At 32.9% G+C, this 18,739-nt stretch overlaps 1 protein-coding gene across 3 annotated transcripts in view; it reads left to right on the top strand.

Annotated features, from left to right (window-relative positions):
• The window catches only part of LOC129802827 (C-terminal-binding protein), a 90,271-nt gene that overhangs the window by 61,919 nt on the left and 9,613 nt on the right, over positions 1 to 18,739 (top strand). For all 3 annotated transcript variants that reach the window (XM_055848938.1, XM_055848946.1, XM_055848953.1), the window contains exons 3-7: positions 11,302 to 12,094; positions 12,211 to 12,516; positions 17,148 to 17,408; positions 17,531 to 17,671; positions 17,816 to 18,017. In XM_055848938.1, coding sequence (XP_055704913.1) covers positions 11,900 to 12,094; positions 12,211 to 12,516; positions 17,148 to 17,408; positions 17,531 to 17,671; positions 17,816 to 18,017 — 1,105 coding nt within the window. In that variant the 5' untranslated portion in view covers positions 11,302 to 11,899. The remainder of the gene's footprint in view (positions 1 to 11,301; positions 12,095 to 12,210; positions 12,517 to 17,147; positions 17,409 to 17,530; positions 17,672 to 17,815; positions 18,018 to 18,739) is intronic.

Raw genomic sequence — 18,739 nt, 5'->3', positions numbered from 1 at the left:
GGAGTTCATTCGTTGTCTTGTTCACACTTTTCAGCAGTTGAGAATGTGAATGAGTGGGACGGAAAAAAGTTCTGGGGAGCTTTTTGCCGACGACGGCCGCCGTCGGAGTGCGCACGAAAAACTTATTCAGTGAACTTTGTATACTGGAAACATTTACTCATGGACATGCTTATATCGATTCCATATTGCTACTATGTGTGAGTGGCTGAAGTTCACACAAAAACAGTAAAGTTAGAGGGAGAATGAGTTGATACAAGTTTTTGGGGTTTTAGGTTGTGGGAGGGGATGGTGAGAGAAAAACTTTTATACTGTTCAGCTATACAAAGAGCGTGAGCTTCGAAAGGTGGGAAGTAAGGGGGAACGAAAATTCTCTTATGCTTTAGCTTGTCTCGTTTTATATATAGACAGACAATAATAGAAGTTCACTTCTTGAAGTTGTAATACAGGAATTTATAATACATGATTTTTTTTCTCATGAAATGTTTCAGATGTTTTTTTTTTCATTACTCCGTATAATTGTTACACTTTGGATGGGATTGTAAGTTAATATTAAGAGAAAACTTAACATTTGTAATTTATGATTTAATCCAATTTCATATTTATTGCTCGTATTCAATGAAATAACCAATTTATTTTTCACGAGTATCTGTTTACTTTATGACTTGAGTATTTATTGATTCTGGAAACCATTAAATGACTCTTTTTTCTCATTGTTTATTATGTTATGTTCAGTTTAAAAAAAAAACTACCAAATCAATTTTTTGTCATGAATTCGAACATTTCAAAAAGCCTTTAAGATATATGCATATCTATAGAGATAAAATTTAGTTTTTCAAATCTTTGTGTGTTTCTATTTTGGAAAACCTCTTAGTAAATTTTGTGGAATTGGTATTGATTTTCGCTATATTTTGTATAAAGCACATTATGTTCTATCTGTTATGTGGAATTGTCTACTGAAAATTATATGGGAAAGGATTTCCCAAATAGGGTAGTCTCTCATGCGTGTGAGAAGTTGATGCAAAGAGCATATCTTTGTCTCGATTAAACATCCTCTGCCTACATATTTGTCTCACTCAGTATAAGCCACCTACTTCCCTTCCCCAAAGTTACACATTTTGATAGAATTTTGATTTGTAGTCCCCTTTCTCTAACTATTCGGATGGTATTCAATGTCTATGGCATTTAATCTGGTATTTGGTATTCCAACTGGAATGCCAATGAATAAGTAGTCACATATGTATGTAGTATATGAATAAGGGAGGGACAATATGACAGAGAAAATCTTACTGTTACACTGAAAAGTTTAGAATAATTTCAATCTATTTGTAATTATTTATATTTTTTTAGTAATTAATAATTTTTCTAATTCCATTTTAGAAAAGCCTAAAAGTTAATTAAAGAGGTGTCCTCGTAATTATTTTAAATAAATTAGTGGTAAGCCTAAAACAGCTTATTGTAGGTAAGATTCTTAATGTGAGCAAACTCGGATTGCATGCAAAAAGTGTAAGATGTTATAGGGTAATGTGGTACAAGTTGGACAATGGTACAAGTTGGACAGGGCTTTTGTTCTTGATAAATTTAGTACTTCATTTTTATTTGTATATTTTCAATACTTTAGTTTTATAATTTGGTTACTTGTGCTTAAAAACAAATTTTGTTCTGTATTTATCAAGAAAAATGCCATGTCTAACTTGTACCGGCGAATTGTCCAATTTGTAACACAATTTCCAACTTGTATCACTTTACCCTACAGCAATTTGGAATCAAATTTCTGAAAAATTTCAAACTTTTTATTTAAATCAAAATATCTAGTAAATGAACTGACAGAAAGAAAATAGTGGAATATAGACCAAAATCTCTATAATTTTGTCCCAAAACTTGATCTTATCGGTTGCTCGGTAGTAGCCGAGACAATTCATTTTATTTGTTTTGAAACACATTTTTTTGACCACAACGGGCATTTTGTCCATGTGACGAACAACTAATGACAATGGTACCATTGTCATTAGAATTTAAAGATAAGCCCTTGTAAAAGAACGTAAAGTACACTATGGAATAAATTTAAAATTCTTTCGCAATTTGTTTCGATCGTTTCGTTTCTGAATCGACATTTCGTCTGATATAATACTTGGATCCCAATTTTATCTTTGTTAAGTAGACGAAAAACTGTCACCTGTTTTTTTTCTGTGTAACTGTGTTAATTATAATGGAGGACAATTGGAGATATGCAGAGACATTGAAGATGGAGAGAGTATGTGAAGTTAATTTTGAATGATGGTTACTATTGTTAATTCAGAACACCTTGAGTATGTGCAAGGACTACACTCAGTCCCGGCATTAAGTCGTTCGGGATTATGCACCTGACGGAATTATGCACACACAATTATGCAAGTTTGCCTACCCTTAGGAGTCAATTTATGAACTTATTTTTGAAATACGCCTGAATGTATACTATGTTGCGACGCGGGACATTTGAAAACATTTTGCTACTTTTTCAGAATAAAACTTTAATTTCTTTTATTAAGGTAAATTTTTTAAATATTCTAACCATTTATTGAAGAACTCTGCCCAAAAAGTACTGTTTGTTGATGAATTTCTTTTAAACAGTTGAATCTTTTTGTTTGAACTACTTTTACTCCGCACGAAATTCGTTCTAACGGACGATTTATTCAAAAGAAAGCCCCTGCGGTTATGCAAATTTTCTCGATGCATAATGCCATTTCGCGCGATTTTTTCGGTCCCGAAAATGTGCATAATCCCGGGACTGAGTGTAAAAGAGAGTCATATTATGAAATGAGATATTGAGTTAATTAGCTAATTAAACCCTTTATCCATCAAGTCATCTGAATATAATTCCCAATTTGATTTATTACACTTGACTTCTCAAGCCAATTGGTCAAATTAAAAAGGATCATTTATACGGTGTGCGGGTTGTAATTGAAGTATAAGGAAAATAAAAGATAGTAATTGGAGCAACTAATAAAAAAAGAATTACTTCGTTCAATGCATATTTAATTTAAGAGTTCTGTGCGAAATATAATGTGGCGCAGGTCTACTTTTCGTGAGGTCTACCGGGAAGGGGAAAATCTAGCATGGGGGTTGGGGTAAGGAATGAGGCATCAAAAGCGATAAAATTAGACTGTTGTGGGCGGATCGAAAGCCATAAAGTTGAAGGAAAGTCATCCTAAGCGAGAGAGACAAGAGTAACATGGAAGAGGACAAAGTAATTTGCCAAATATATAGCATTTGTCCTTAAAATTGACACAAGAAATGGAAGATGGAGAGAAATTTGAGAAGTTTTTTTTTTACTCTCGCCTGTCTTTTCACAAAGATGGAAAATCTTTCCCTGTCCAAAACTTTTTTGTACCGTATGGTGGGGTTGGGTGGCGGGGTGGGGGAGGAGGCTAAAGTTCAATTTAACAAAATTGTGAAGCCAGAGGGAAACGAGGGAAAATCTTTAAAGAGAAACACACACTTGTAGTGCCATCTACTCGAGACAGATGGTGATAATATTGGGATTTTCACTTATGTCTTCAACTTTTGTGCATGAAGATATACACCCCCCAAATCATATAACGATATTTATACTATATAATGTTATGTATAACTGTGTGACTTGGGATATATCCAACACAATGTCAAGCTTATGATATTGCGGAAAAAAAGTTTTGTTCTTAGACAAGTCTGAAAAGTGTGTATGTGGCTGAAATCATCCACCCAGTTTTTGACTCCTCGAGTGTTGTGTGTGCCGCAGTGGAAATCCACTTTTGGGGTGAGTTTTCTTGATAATAACATATGTTACGCTATATACAAGAGTTTGAAGTGTGGGTTTTGGAAGAGGGAAAAAGAAGAGGTTTATAAGAGGATATTTTAGCACATTTTGTAGAATAAAATTTAAATTGAAGTTAAAGGTTTGGTGAAAAATTCTTAGACCGAACATTAATATAATTTTATTCTACTATTTGGTCAATTCTATTCCATCGTAGAAGAATGTTTCTGAAAGTATTGCAAAATATGCTTGAAATGCTGCAATTTTTCGTTATTTGAGGAAGAGGAACTGCTCCAGGTTTTGGGACAGAAAAGTCGTTTTATTATTCCCATTGATTTAAAATACCTATTATGAACTGTTCAATTAAGGGGAAAGTGCGCTACCTTTGGACAATTCAAGCTTCAAAATATTTCATTTTTTTTTCGATATGTTTTTAATAATTTTTTTTCATTAAAATATTATATTTAGGGTTCCGGTCAAAATCCCGAAAGCCAAAATCCCGCAAGCTAAAATCCCGAATTCTTAAAAGTGTCATAGCTACTCCCACGATTTCATCCGCGCTTGCTGGAGGCAAAGGGGATTTTCTGTGTCTTGAGAAATTATTCTACACATTACTCTCCGTATAATTTTTTCATCCCTTTCAAGATTTTGAACATTTTGGATTTCGGGATTTTGGTTTTTGGGATTTTCGCCCTTTCGGAATTTTGGTTGCCTCCGATATGCCCCTAATGCTTGAACCAGCTTTTGAAATAAATTTCCATTGCCTTTTAAGTTTTTTTTTGTAACAAACACTGGTAAAAATAAAAGGGTCAAATTGACCCTTTTCAACAACAATGGATCATATTTTGATCATTTGAAAGGTTCACTTGAATCTTTTAAAATTTTTCATGCACATTTATCAAGATAGATTACATTTTATCGTAAATTTATTATACCTATCATATTTCTATCATCTGAGCAAACACCAAAGATGACTTTTTTATAATTTTTATTAGTTTAATCCGGAGTTAAATATGTGTCAAAATAGTGACCCTTTCAAAGGATCAACGGTGACCCTTTTATTTTTACCAATGAAGGATTGAATCATTACATGAAATTCTGATTTTCTCATTTTGAAAAATGCATTTAGGTTAATTTCAATTGGCACGTAAAATATTGAAGAATTGTTAAATGGAAATGAAATTTAGCATTGATTCATATTAAGAATGGTAGGGGAGACTGGGGCAAAAAGTCACAAAACGGATATTTTATTTTTTTACAAGCTACCTGAACACCTCCAAAATTTCTAATTAGCACAGTTTTAGGGCAGAATCACATTGACAGTAAAATGCTCACCGTCACCGTCAAAGCCCTCACCGTATTTCGTTAATTTACGCATTTTCATTGCAATTCTTACGCAAATTCTCAATTATCGTGTTACATTATCTCATACTCGGTGGCCCTAGGTGAAAATAGTATAAGAAAATTAAATAAATAAAGCGAAAATGCGATAAACGGTGAGCAAAAAAACTGTACGAAAAACGGCAGCAAAAAAATCCTACAGTTTTTTTTTTGCTTACCGTTTATCGCATTTTCGCTTTATTTATTCAATTTTCTTATACTATTTTCACCTAGTGCCACCGAGTATAAGACAAGGTAATATCGTAATGGAAAATTTGCATAAGAATTGCAATGAAAATGCGTAAATCAACGAAATACGGTGAGGGCTTTGACGGTGACGGTGAGCATTTTACTGTCAATGTGATTCTGCCCTTATACGAAATTTACCGTTCTACAACACTGTGAAAGTCATTTTCTTCTATTTTGTAAGGAAATATATTTATCGAGCCGGTTTTTAAAGGTAATTTTGTGATCATTCTTAAAAGTGCTGGGACAAATAGTACCAGACATTGGGTATTATCATATTTTGATTCGCTTCATTACGGGCTTTCGTAAATTTGAAAAAATATCTAGAGGACATATTTTCATAGAAAATTTATTCATCTACACCTTTGTAAAACACCGTTTTCTCTGCGAGAAAAGTGAGAAAACGAGAAAAATGCTTTTCAAACTATTTTAGAAAAAAAAAACACAAAAAGCTGAAAATCGTTTGACCAATGCAAACAACAAGCGGTGAGACATGATAATGACGTTTCTTTTCGCCGTGTGACATCAGAAATTGCTTCGCTTTCTTGTTACTTTTTGCTCTATACCTTTTATTACTTTTTACCCCAAGTGGCCATTTTTAATAAAAGGATTTCTGGAGAAAAGAACCTTTGTAAAATTCTAAAATAGATAGCGGATTCGTATTCAAAAAATCTAAATTATTTAGAAAATATTCACCAGTGCATCAATTTTCGAAAATAAGTAGGTAATAATTGTTATCTTCTGCAAGGAAAATATTTCAAAAATAGGGCTAAGAATTTCGATATTTTTTATTTTATAAATTCCTTGTTCGAATTCTAAGAAACTTACGACATTGAAGAAGGTCTATGGAGACTATCTATAGAAAAAAAAATTGAGCCGCTATCTTTTTTACCTTGGAAGATATTGAATTTTGAATTTTTCGATTTGTGACTTTTTGCCCCAGTCTCCCCTACTAACTCAACTACAATTTACAGTTTTATTATTATTTATTGATGCCGGTCTCAGAACTTTTCAAATGACCTGTATTAGATTGTCATTCTTACAATTATAATTTTTTGTGTAAATATTTTTTTTCGTTTTTCACTGATAAGACTTATGGTTGAAAGCCTTTTTTGGGGTTGAAGTGCTAACTTACAATGTATCTATAGCATTTGATTAAATATCCTGTAATTTTGCTGTTTCGTCCCATTTTAAATAGCAACAAAATGAAAGCTCGCCGGAAAAGCTTGTTAAATTATGACATAACCATATAGTCAGCATCCAACATTGCTGGAGAAATGATAGAGAATGAGTCTTCCGAGATAAATATGTATATGTATGTATGTGTGTGTATGTGTATGTGGGATTGAAAATTACCGAGAAGAGAGGGTGAAAGTTGAAAACAAGAGAGTTTACTGTTGAGGATGGGTTTGAGCAACGACTCCTTCATATTATCATAGACAGAAGGTAGAAAATTTTACTCATACATACAAAGTCGCCGATAGGTATCTCGAAGCCCAACGACTTTTGCCGATTGCTACTCACCCCACTCACTCGCTCGACACGCCGATGATATGAAAGAGATGATGATGAGAAAAAGAGGAGGACAATGCTTTTTGGTTTTGGTTAAAAAGACGTTTTAATTTTCAGTACTTCTGTATTTTTCGCTTCTTACTTACAATTTCATCACTGACTAAAATTGAAAAATTTTTGAATATAATATTGCTTAAATTACATGACACTGAATAAAAAACATTTATCACAGGATTCTCACAAGCATCACAAATTCCACTTGGAAACTCAGTTTCTTCTTGAATACTTATCATTGTAAGCTTTCTTAAAATTATTCTTTGGTTTCTTTCAATCATGAATTCATGTTTTAATTCTGAACGATTAATTGCTTGAAAAATTGCACACATATGTTTAAAAAATATTAACAAAAGATTTGAGGGAACTTTCAAACCACCTCTTTGCATTTCATTAAAAAAATAATCATCGATCTTAACACCTATGCCATCATACACAAACTCCTTACATAAATCACAAACTTTTTTTTTTAAATAAGCATGAGCAGCATATCAACAAACATAAATATTAGCTGATTCATTATAGTCTGCTTCATCCAAATAATTGGTGTCCAGGATATGTAGGTAACTGCTGACATTTGTTTCCGGTACTTCTGTCTCTGCGCCTTTCTCAATTTTAAAATCCAGTAGATTGGAGTATCGCAAAATATTTTGGATCCTTATTTTTTTCTCAGATTCCATTAAATTGTTGATTGAAATATGGTAGTTTGGTGTAATGTGGCCTTCCAGGGAACACTGATGGAATCGCATCCTTTTTCAACCTGATAACTTTTAGTGGAATTTTTGTTGAACATCCATCCACACGATGATATTTATCCAGATCAGATGGAGTAAAATGGTTGAGACCAAGCATGTGGCAAGTTAATTTTTTTATATGGAGCTATTTGAAGCCAATTCCTAAATTGATCTCGGACTCAGCTCACAGTGCTCCAAGGAAAAAAATATTTAAACAGAAATTTAGTATATTTATCCCTCCATACGGAAAGGTATCTTATAATGCGAAAAAACTTCTCACTTTTTTGTTATTTAGTGTAACGGTCGCGAGTGCAAAAAAATCCCATATAAATTTAAATCGAAGTATGAGAAAGTGGCTTCAAATTTCAGGCAACTTGCCAGGGGCGTGGTTGAGACACACTGCAGAATAATTTGGAGGAGTAAATTGTGGACGATCCATAGATGTTATCCATTTTTGCTTCAATTCAACATCATTCGGAAAACTGAATGTTATGATCTTGTCCTTGTAGCTCTTACATCTTTTCACGGAGCAACGACGAGGCATTTTGACTATGTAGAATATTTCAAGATAGGAGATAGAGGAAATTACGTATCAATTTGAATAATTTACCTTGAATTATTATATAGCGCCACTTATTGACACTATACGAATTCGAAAAAAATACCACCGAATTATTAGGACCGAAGATATATTTCATTTTGAATTTTAGAAAATATCAAAAAACTAAAAATCCGCATCAAAAAAGAATCCAGGTGCAACCAATTCATTAATTCACTTACTGCCCAAAAACACTTTGCTTCGTTTCTATTGAGTATTAATATAAACATCAAACAAAATTGCACAATCATAAAGAGTATTGCCAGAAAAACTATTTAAATTTTTGGTCTGTTTTTTTCCTTAACGTTTATGGAAGCAAAAAAAACACTGAATTAGAATCTGTTAGACTTTCCAAGGTTGTAAAACGTTTCACAAGTTTTGTTTATCGGTTTAATTTTTATTGTTGATTTTCGGTCGCTAAAAAGTGTCACGTTTTTAAAGGGTTAATTTGCCAGAATCTAAAGAAATTTACCTTTCTTATCAATGAATGAAGGATGAAATACAAGTCAATGTATAGTGAAGCAAAGAAGCACAAGCCTGTAAAAGTATTTAAAAAAAATTAAGTATTTCACCTCGATCATTATAGATCATAATCTTACTTGGTACAGAGCAGAGATTCTCGAATTAAAGATGAAGAATGAGTGTAATAAAATGTTGTAATGAAGTGATAAAGCTGCAATAGAATGAAAAAAAATTGTAGACATTTTTACTAATATTTGTGGAGGACAGAGCGAAAATGGCACATATCCTATGCTTTAGCAATATCCTATGCTTAGCAATAGAATATGTGACATTTTTGATCCGCTCTCTACATTTATCCATTTAAATTCATTATTAAAATATTTCTTACTGCCTGAAAAAATTGCTCTGGATGACTCATCAAACACTATACTGTTATATCAGGAACAAAGACCTCAATGATATGATTGAGGACGCTCAATCTATCAACTGCAAGATTTTCTTTAACAAAATAACTAAAAATCGTACTAAATATTCACTTCCAAGTTTAATAACATAACATTTAATGTTTAGATTTAGAGTACACAGTATTACACTGATTTAACCAATTTTGATTGAACTATTCAAATACTTTTTAGACAATTTTATTTGGCGACAAATGAACACACTGATAGCACTTAATAAAAGATAATGAGAGATCGAGTGATCAATGCAATCGTTTTTATAGCTTCACAATTATCAGTGAATTAATTGACAAAAAAGCGGGAAACGTAGAGAATGATATCCAGATTTGCTCTGATTTATTGACAATTATTTCGCGCCAAATTTAAATGCAACGGTTATAAATATGTTGAATCAATATTAGAAAGATTAGGTTCCACAGCTGCATATATGTAACATTAGCTCAATATGTTTTACTTTACAACTAAAAGCAAGGAATTATGAAATATAAGAGTATTTTATGAACGTGATTTTCACATCGTTTATGCTGCAATGACTGTTTAGGATGGTACTTCTTCTATATGAAATATTGTATTTTTTGGGTTGGATTATATATTCTAAAACTGTTACTAATGTAATTTCGTAATTTCTCTCTTCTTTTTCCTGGTCCATCATATTGCAGATGAATATCGAATATTTTCCTAAAGTATTTGATTTTGAAGAAGGAAATGTTTTGAAATTTAAATTCAACCGCGCGGCAAAATTGAGAAGAAAGAAAAAAGAGGGAGAGTCACGTGACCAGTACCGCACCAATCCAAGCGCTTAAAAGTGACTATCGAATACATTCAAACATCTACCTTAAGTCTATGGTACATATACAGGAGTCGTTGGTTTGAGAGGGTGAAGTGGATTATTATTGGTGTGGGAACTTGGAAACAGTTGGGATGATGAGGGTGGGAGGACGCAAAAAGTTTTCAACTTTCTCCTCCTTTTCCATCACCTCGTCCTCCGGTTTTATGTTATGAGTGTGTGTTCGTGTTTAGTTGTACGATGAGTTATATAACTTAGTTTTCAGAGACTAAGTTGTTGCAAAGTTGTGTGGCTATGAAGCTTTTGAAGCACACTTTCTATATTGAAACATCATTGAACTTTCCCTACTGTTATGTTTTGTCCTAGGACTTTTTTTTTGCACTCTTTCGTAGTTTATTCAAGTTTATTTGTAATTCCTTTCAAGTTTTTCTTTGTTGTTTCCAACCTTTTTGTTTTAGCTTTCTTCTTTAACTTTTGTTTTTGCTTTTTTATCACAAATTTATCCTAAAAATATCAGTTATGATTGATTTCGTGAAACAAAAACTTTGTTAAACTTCATTAAATACTATTATTCAATAAAAGGATGTATTGTTTTTCATGAAATGTATTAAATGTACTTCTATGGGAAGTTGAGTAGATTCTATCTGCAATGTTTTTTAATTTTTTTTTTATTTTAGTTAAAAAACTGTAAAGGCTTAAACTTTTACATAAATTGATTTGGTTTTATATTGGTTTCATTGCATGTACCAGTTATAGGTTTTCAAAGTGAAGCATCAAATGAAATTGAATGATTTGCGGGGAAAAATGATAAATAGATTAATACGTGTTTTTGGAATTGCTGAGTGAAAAAAGCTCACCGTGGATGTAAAAAGGTTTATTGGACGAAATTCATGAAATGTGAAAATTTTATTTGTCTTCAAATACAGCTTTAATTTGGTATTACCATAAAGCCCTGATCTTTTTTGTTACTCTCAATGTTGTTTTTTTTTTAACATTTGACATTTGCATTAAGATACGTTGGTGTTTCTGGCATCTGCTCTACAAAAGAAAAAGTTTCTTGAAAAGGAAGAAAGACTATATGGAGAAAGGACACGCGTGATGCAATGCAGACTTCTTTACTTGCTTCTCTTTCTCAATAATTTAATTTTAGATCTAGAGTACTTTAAGAACGTCTTATTAAAGTGAACTTGATATCAATTGAGAATACAATATGTGATTTAATCAATATTATAGATTTAATCATCTAATGCTTTGGTAAATCTGTAATCAAATATGTGCTTTTCTCTCTCTCTCTGCAGACACAAAAAGCGGCAGAATGAGGGGAACAGCTCGTCGGAAATAACCCCTCCTAGTTGATTATCATCCAACAAGTTGTGAAATTGCATAAAGTTTGCAATCTTAAAGTTGGGGAATTCAAATCAGTCAAATTTGTGAAGTGGTTCTGATTCCTGACTGTATGTTGTGTCTGTCGTCATCGCACCAACAATTCCTTGGCACAGACACACAAGAGCAGCCCAAGAGAGCGTGAGAGACGTGAAACAAGAGGAAGTGACTTGTGTTTATTTGAGAGTGAACAAGTGAAAAAGAGGGAAGAAGGAGCAAAAGTTTTTGGGAAAGCTCCCTTAAAGTGTGTTTATTTTGTGATTGTGAATTTTTCTTTTCAAAATTCTTCCTCTTTTCCACAAACACACCAGTGAGAAAAAGAATTTAAGAAAAAAAAAGAATAGGTCGTATGTGAATTTGTATAACAATCAACAGTGTAGGGGATAGTGTAATTAACAAAAGGAAAAAAAAAATAGTTTGTGAATTTTTGGAATACACAACACTGTTTTTATCAATAAGCTCACCAAACTTAAATAGAACATACAAAAGAAATTAATAAATAAAAGTGTAGTGATGGAGAAATCAATGATGTTGCCAAAACGTCCACGACTCGATGTTCGTGGTCCAATTGCAAATGGACCGATGCAACCCAGACCTCTCGTGGCTCTACTGGATGGTAGAGACTGTTCCATTGAAATGCCAATTCTCAAAGATGTGGCCACTGTCGCGTTCTGCGATGCACAGAGCACAACGGAAATACACGAAAAGGTAGGATAATCAAGTTTAAAGTCTTTTTCTTTTTTTTTTAGTTTCGTTCTAAAAAAAATTATTTTTAGTGCAATAGAGAGAATGTGACAATTGCATGTTGTTATTACAAATTGCAGGTATTGAATGAGGCAGTGGGCGCTCTCATGTGGCACACAATCATCCTGACAAAGGAGGATTTGGAAAAGTTCAAAGCTCTCCGGATTATCGTGCGCATCGGTAGCGGTGTGGACAATATTGACGTGAAAGCAGCCGGTGAATTGGGTATTGCTGTCTGCAATGTTCCCGGTTATGGTGTAGAAGAAGTGGCAGATACAACACTTTGTCTCATATTGAATCTGTACCGAAGAACGTACTGGCTGGCAAATATGGTGCGAGAGGGTAAAAAGTTCACTGGACCAGAACAAGTTAGGGAAGCTGCCACGGTAAGATTTTAATTACTAAGCAATATGAATTTTTGTTTTTTATTTATTTTATTTTCAAAGAATTTTCTATCAAATGTTCTTGTTCCTTCGGGTTTTGAGGGATGTTTTAACTATGACTTTAATGTTACTGCTTGTACTTTTAGTAAAATATGGATTACTAATTGGGGGAGACTGGGGCAAAAAGTCACAAAACGGATATTATATTGTTTATTACAATCTGCTCGAGCGCTTCAAAAATTTCTAATTAGCGCAGTTTTATAGTAAATTTACCGCTCTACACTTTGTGAAAGTAATATTCCTCTATTTTGTAAGGAAATACGTTTATCGAGCCGATTTTTAAAAGTTAATTTTGTGACCTTTCTCAAAAATGCTGGGGCAAATAGTACCAGACATGGGGTATTAGGTATTACCTTATTTTGATTCGATTCATTACAGGCTTCCGTAAATTTGAAAAAAATACCTAGATAACACATTTCCATAGAAAATTTATTCATCTACAGCTTTGTAAAACACCGTTTTCTCTGCGAGAAAAGTGAGAAAACGAGAAAAGCGCTTTTCAAGCTATTTTAGAAAAAAACACTCAAAAGACTGCAAATCGTTTGACCAATACAAACAACAACCGACGAGACATGGTAATGACGTTTCTTTTCGCCGTGAGACATCAGAAATTGCTTCAATTTTTGTTACTTTTTGCTCTATACCTTTTGTTACTTTTTACCCCAAGTGGCCATTTTTAATAAAAGGATTTCTGGAGAAAAGAATCTTTGTAGAATTCTAAAATAGATAGCGGATTCGTATTCAAAAAATCCAAATTATTTAGAAAATATTCACTAGTGCATCAATTTTGGAAAATAAGTAGGTAATAATTGTTATCTTCTGCAAGGAAAATATTTCAAAAATAGGGCTAAAAATTTCGATATTTTTTATTTTCTAAATTCCTTGTTTGAATTTTAAGAAACTTACGACATTGAAGAAGGTCTATGAAGGCTATCTATAGAAAAAAAATTGAGCCGCTATCTTTTTTACCTTGGAAGATATTAAATTTTGAATTTTTCGATTTGTGACTTTTTGCCCCAGTCTCCCCTACTATTTACTATTTTCGTGTAGACGAAAATATTTCCCATTTGAAAAATGGCTCTCAAATATTAACCACAGTATATTAAAAAAAAACAAATATTTTTTTTAAAGATATTTTTATCGGGATTTTTCTAGGTTTTCGGTTTTGCTAAATCCAATGGTTCCTCGCCGAATTTTCACACCATCTTCTTAAGTCCCTTCATTAGGGACTTGACAACCCTATCTCCACGGCCTCGGACGATCCTTTTCCACTTGCCCTTGAAATCCGGCAAGTCTTTTGGCTGGCTGAGCCTTCTCCCTGAGAACGGTCTTCCAAATTCCTCAGCATTTCTCAATCGAGCGGATTTTCCCACACCTTTGAATTCTTTGAGAAAATATTTATTGAATTTCCGCCGCCATTTTTTTTAGCACTTTAATCATCTTTGTCAGTCTAATAGGGAGTAACCTGAGCTTTCTAGGTTATCAAAACATTCCTAATGTAGTCCCATCTTCTTGCAAACACGGAAAGCTTTGCTTCTTTAAAAGCTCTATAGACCATTTTCTTAAAACAAATTAAATTTTGGATGTTAATACGAAAGAGTGGATATAGAAATATAAAGTTTCATAGAGAAAATGAAATGAAAATTTCGATCACATAAAATTGACCTGATTTAAAAAGTATGCCAAAGGCATTAGGAATGATTTATCGGTATTTTCGTGCCTAGACGATATGTTCGGCTAAGCAAACTCTTAAAAAATATCCAAAAAAAAGAGTCGCACGACGCGTTTGCGGACATTTGAAGGGAATGGAAAATGGAAAAATAAAGGTCATGCAGGTGGTCTTTGGGTCAACTAATAAAGGTTCCCCGAAAGTACCGTTTGGTCTCTAAGACAGATAACTCACGGACAATGGAACGTCAACAAATTTGAAACTTCAAATTTGCAAAATTCTACCAAAGTATGACCCCTTAATGGGTAAGGGGTCGATATATTTATAAACTCGAAACGGGAGATTAAAAATTCTGCTCTCTCAGTAGAATTTGAACAGTAAAGTTCAAAAATTTATTGGTCAATAGTCGTAAATGACTAGCTCCAAAGTTTTGGCCATTATTTTTTCAATTTAAAAAGAAAGACAGAAAACCGAAATTTTTAATAAATTAAGAATAGATTTTTGTGGTTATTCGTCTTTTGCTTTAAAGGTTAGTATTTTAAAATGTTTATACATTTATTTATTTATTTTATTTGTCATTTACATTGACTTTTGAGACACAAGTCTCAAACAAGCAGTTTAATGCAAAATGGTGCAAAACAAAATTCACAGTCTCATGGACATGTCAAAATTCTTGAGGCTGTTTGGATTTTTAAAGTCAATTCTGTAAAGATTTAATTCATGAATATCAATTAATAGGGTTAATTTAAAAAGAATTTTCGACATCTGTAGAAATTTGAATTGGTTCAAATAGATAACAAATAGGTAATAAATTAGTAATTACAATTTTAACAGATTTTTGTTTCACATCTCCAGTTTTCCGTGCGGGTTTTCACGTGATTCATCAAATGTTTTTTTTAATCAGGTATAAACCGGTATCTTCATAGATAAGTCATTGTTTTGAGATACAAATCTAAAAATAAAAATATTTTTCAAAACCGCGCTTTAAGGGAGTCCCCTAATTAGGAGGCTAGAAATGAGCTGTTTTTCGTGATTTATTTTTTGTAAGATAAAGAAACGACCAATCTTCTTGATTTTTCTGGTAAAAGAGTAAAATTTCGAAAAACTTTGCTATTAACGAAATTTAATGACTTTTAGAGTAAGATGGGATAATTCGGAATTATGTCTATTTTGAAATTTTATGATTTTTGACATTTCAAACTGTTAGGAAATCTCATTCCAATTTAGGCATGATTACAAATTACCCCATATTCCCCTATCATCTGAAAATTTATTAAATTATCTTTCTAAATGCATTAGGCAATTTCTGAGAAATGTCGTCACGCTGTTTGTCTGTCTGTCTGCCTGTCCGTCCGGCTGTTGCCAGCTCTAGAGGACAAACGGTTAGAGATAGCGATTTGGAACCTAAGGGATACCCCCCATAAGTCGACCTAAGGATCGTTAACATGCCCCTCATTTTCTCCCCACCCCACCCCTTCCCCTCCAAAACCATGTTTTTTGGGATTGCTCGAAAACGCGTCGTGCGATTTTTTTTTCATTTTTGGATATGTTTTAGAGATTACCCATGCGGACATGTAACCATGTGCGAAAATACCGTTGTGTCATTCCTAATAACGTTTTTTCTAGGTCAAAAGTTAAAAAAGGCTCTAGAGAAGAGCTCATTTATCAGGCGAATGGGGTCGTGTTTGTGCTTGTTGGAGAGGTCTTGGAATTTCAGACAAAACTGAACTGTTCCAATTGGTTCCTAACCGGTAATGAACCGATAAGTAAATGATTTAGGGTAAATGTCCTAATTCAAAACCATTTCCACACGCTTTACCTTTGACAGAAGGAAGATTCAACACATTAAGTTCATATTTTTTCTGAAGAGAATTACATAAATTTGCTCCTTGGCTCTTCTAGAATGTTACTGTTTAGTGAAAATTCTTTAGATATAATTTGAAAACTTCTTAAATACAAGAAAACTATTGGAATATTAATCCAAATTGAGACAAGGGAAATTTTCTAATTGGAGACAAAGAGTGTAAGTGAAACCGCGACGAAAGGCTTCTAAAACCTTGTTGAGTTGCTCTTGAGTGCAGGATTTGTACTTATTCCTGGTCTTTTCTTCTCTCCCATCTAAAACAATAAGAAAATCTCTCCAAAAAAAAATCATATTTCCGGGGTTTCCTATTGAAGCATTTGCAGACACTTCAGGAAAACCCTTTTTGTTCACGAAATAGGTTATAATTTCATTTGAAAACTTCACGTACCGTTAACAATAAAAATTAGCACTTAATTTAACTAAAATTAGCCAGGAATATGACATAAATGTTAAACAAAACGAATAAACAGTCACTTTATTGTGTTTTTCATTGGAAAACATGATCGATCAATAAAAAATTCAATGGTGAAAAGGAACACTTTTAATTTTTCTGAGAAATTAAAAAAATTAAAATTTGTGAATATGAATGGATTTTCGCTTTATTTGGAGCAAAATTAACTAAATAATGAAACTGTGGTATAGAAAATATAATAACTATAATATTTTAGTACTGTATTTATCATGAAAACAATGACGTTTCCATTTGGAGTAGCGAAAAATTTCCATTTGGAGCAGATTTTGAATTAGCTTAATTTATCTTATAAAACCATTTAAACCAGTTGTGAACCGGTAATAAACTGGATAAGTAATTTTTGTTCGAAAATCAATTTTATTTATTTAGTTATCTTAGTTATTTTGTGGGATCTTTCAAGTGATTTACAAAGCGGTTTAAATCGGTTGAGAAACGGTAAATGATGCGAAAGTACTTTTGAGGGATGGGATCTAAGTCACGAGTTGCCACACATTTTCCTAATTATTAATTTGCTTAGAAATATCTATAATGTTTATTGATAACAAAATTTGTATGTTTAATTAATATAGGGATGTGCTAGAATCCGAGGTGACACACTAGGCATTGTTGGCCTAGGACGAATTGGCAGTGCAGTGGCTCTACGTGCAAAAGGATTTGGCTTCAATGTCATCTTCTATGATCCATATCTTCCCGATGGCATTGAGAAATCACTTGGTTTAACTCGAGTTTATACCCTGCAAGACTTACTTTTTCAATCGGATTGTGTCTCACTTCACTGCACACTAAATGAACACAACCACCATTTAATCAATGAATTCACTATCAAACAGGTATGTGTATATTAATTAACTTTCAACATAATTAATTATTACTGTCATTTAATGAATGAAAGAGGTGTAACTGTGGGGTATGACTAAAAGAATAAAATGAAAATTTTCTTCTGCTCGTATAGATGAGGCCAGGTGCATTTTTGGTAAATACCGCACGAGGTGGTCTGGTGGATGATGAGGCGCTAGCAACAGCTCTGAAACAAGGCAGAATCCGAGCAGCTGCACTTGATGTGCATGAAAATGAGCCATATAACGTATTCCAGGTTCGATATCATTTCAGATGATCTCTGTTTTTTGTGCCATTTTGCCACTTGAAAAAAATGATTATAAATTTGGAAAGGGTTTTTTTGTAGTTGGTTGAATTGAAAAACCTACAGTGAACTTTCTTTTTTTCACAAATATTTCAGGGTGTTCTGAAAGACGCTCCAAATATACTTTGTACGCCACATGCCGCCTTTTACAGTGAAGCCTCCGCATCTGAACTCAGAGAAATGGCAGCCACGGAAATTAGGAGAGCAATAGTCGGCAATATTCCAGAGTGTCTTCGGAACTGTGTGAACAAGGAGTATTTTATGAGGGCCCCATCGGCCGCCGCTGGCTACACTGAAGGTAGAAATCGAAGAAATACATAACCACAAATCTATCTTTAGATGTTGATTTGTGTAACAATTTACTTTTCTTTTCACTTTACAAATTTTATTATTACTTTCTTTCTCATCATCACACACAATATTGTGGTTGTTTTTTTTGTTGTACTTTTCTTTTCTTGAGAATGGCTTTTGAGCCACATTTCACCCTCTTGAAACAAGGGGTTGAGTGAGGAGACAAAATGTAAGAGACCTGAGTGAAAAGTGCTCTGAGAAAATACCACATAAAAAAAAGGAGAAACACTCTGAATTAAAATTGCAAAGTTATGAGAAAGAAAAGTCCATTGATGTTGATTGATTTAATTCTTTTTTCTGATTTCTCAAGAAGCAAAATAAGAGAGATGATAGAGTGGATAAAGGAGTTCCACTGTTATTTTGATTACGTACAAATGCAAAGTGAAGTGAAAATTTATGTTGAAGAATATTCTACAATGAATAATTGAGAGAATTTCTAACTTTTTCCTGTGTAATTTCTTAATTTAAGAAAATTGGAGAATTAGTTGATATAGCTGTTGTTCTCAATTTTTTTTCTTTTCAAAATCAAATGAATCCACCACGTACATACATTACACTTTATTCGTATATTTTTTTTATATTTTTAAATGTAACTAATAAATAATTTTTAAATGAAGCCCTGTTAAAGTCAAACTTTTAATTAGTTGTATTGTCTATGAAGTAATTTTT

This window comes from Phlebotomus papatasi, chromosome 1, assembly GCF_024763615.1.
Source record: "Phlebotomus papatasi isolate M1 chromosome 1, Ppap_2.1, whole genome shotgun sequence".
Classification (NCBI taxonomy): domain Eukaryota; kingdom Metazoa; phylum Arthropoda; class Insecta; order Diptera; family Psychodidae; genus Phlebotomus; species Phlebotomus papatasi.
Note: the sequence above shows the minus strand (reverse complement) of the source record. Positions and strands in the feature narration are given on the sequence as shown.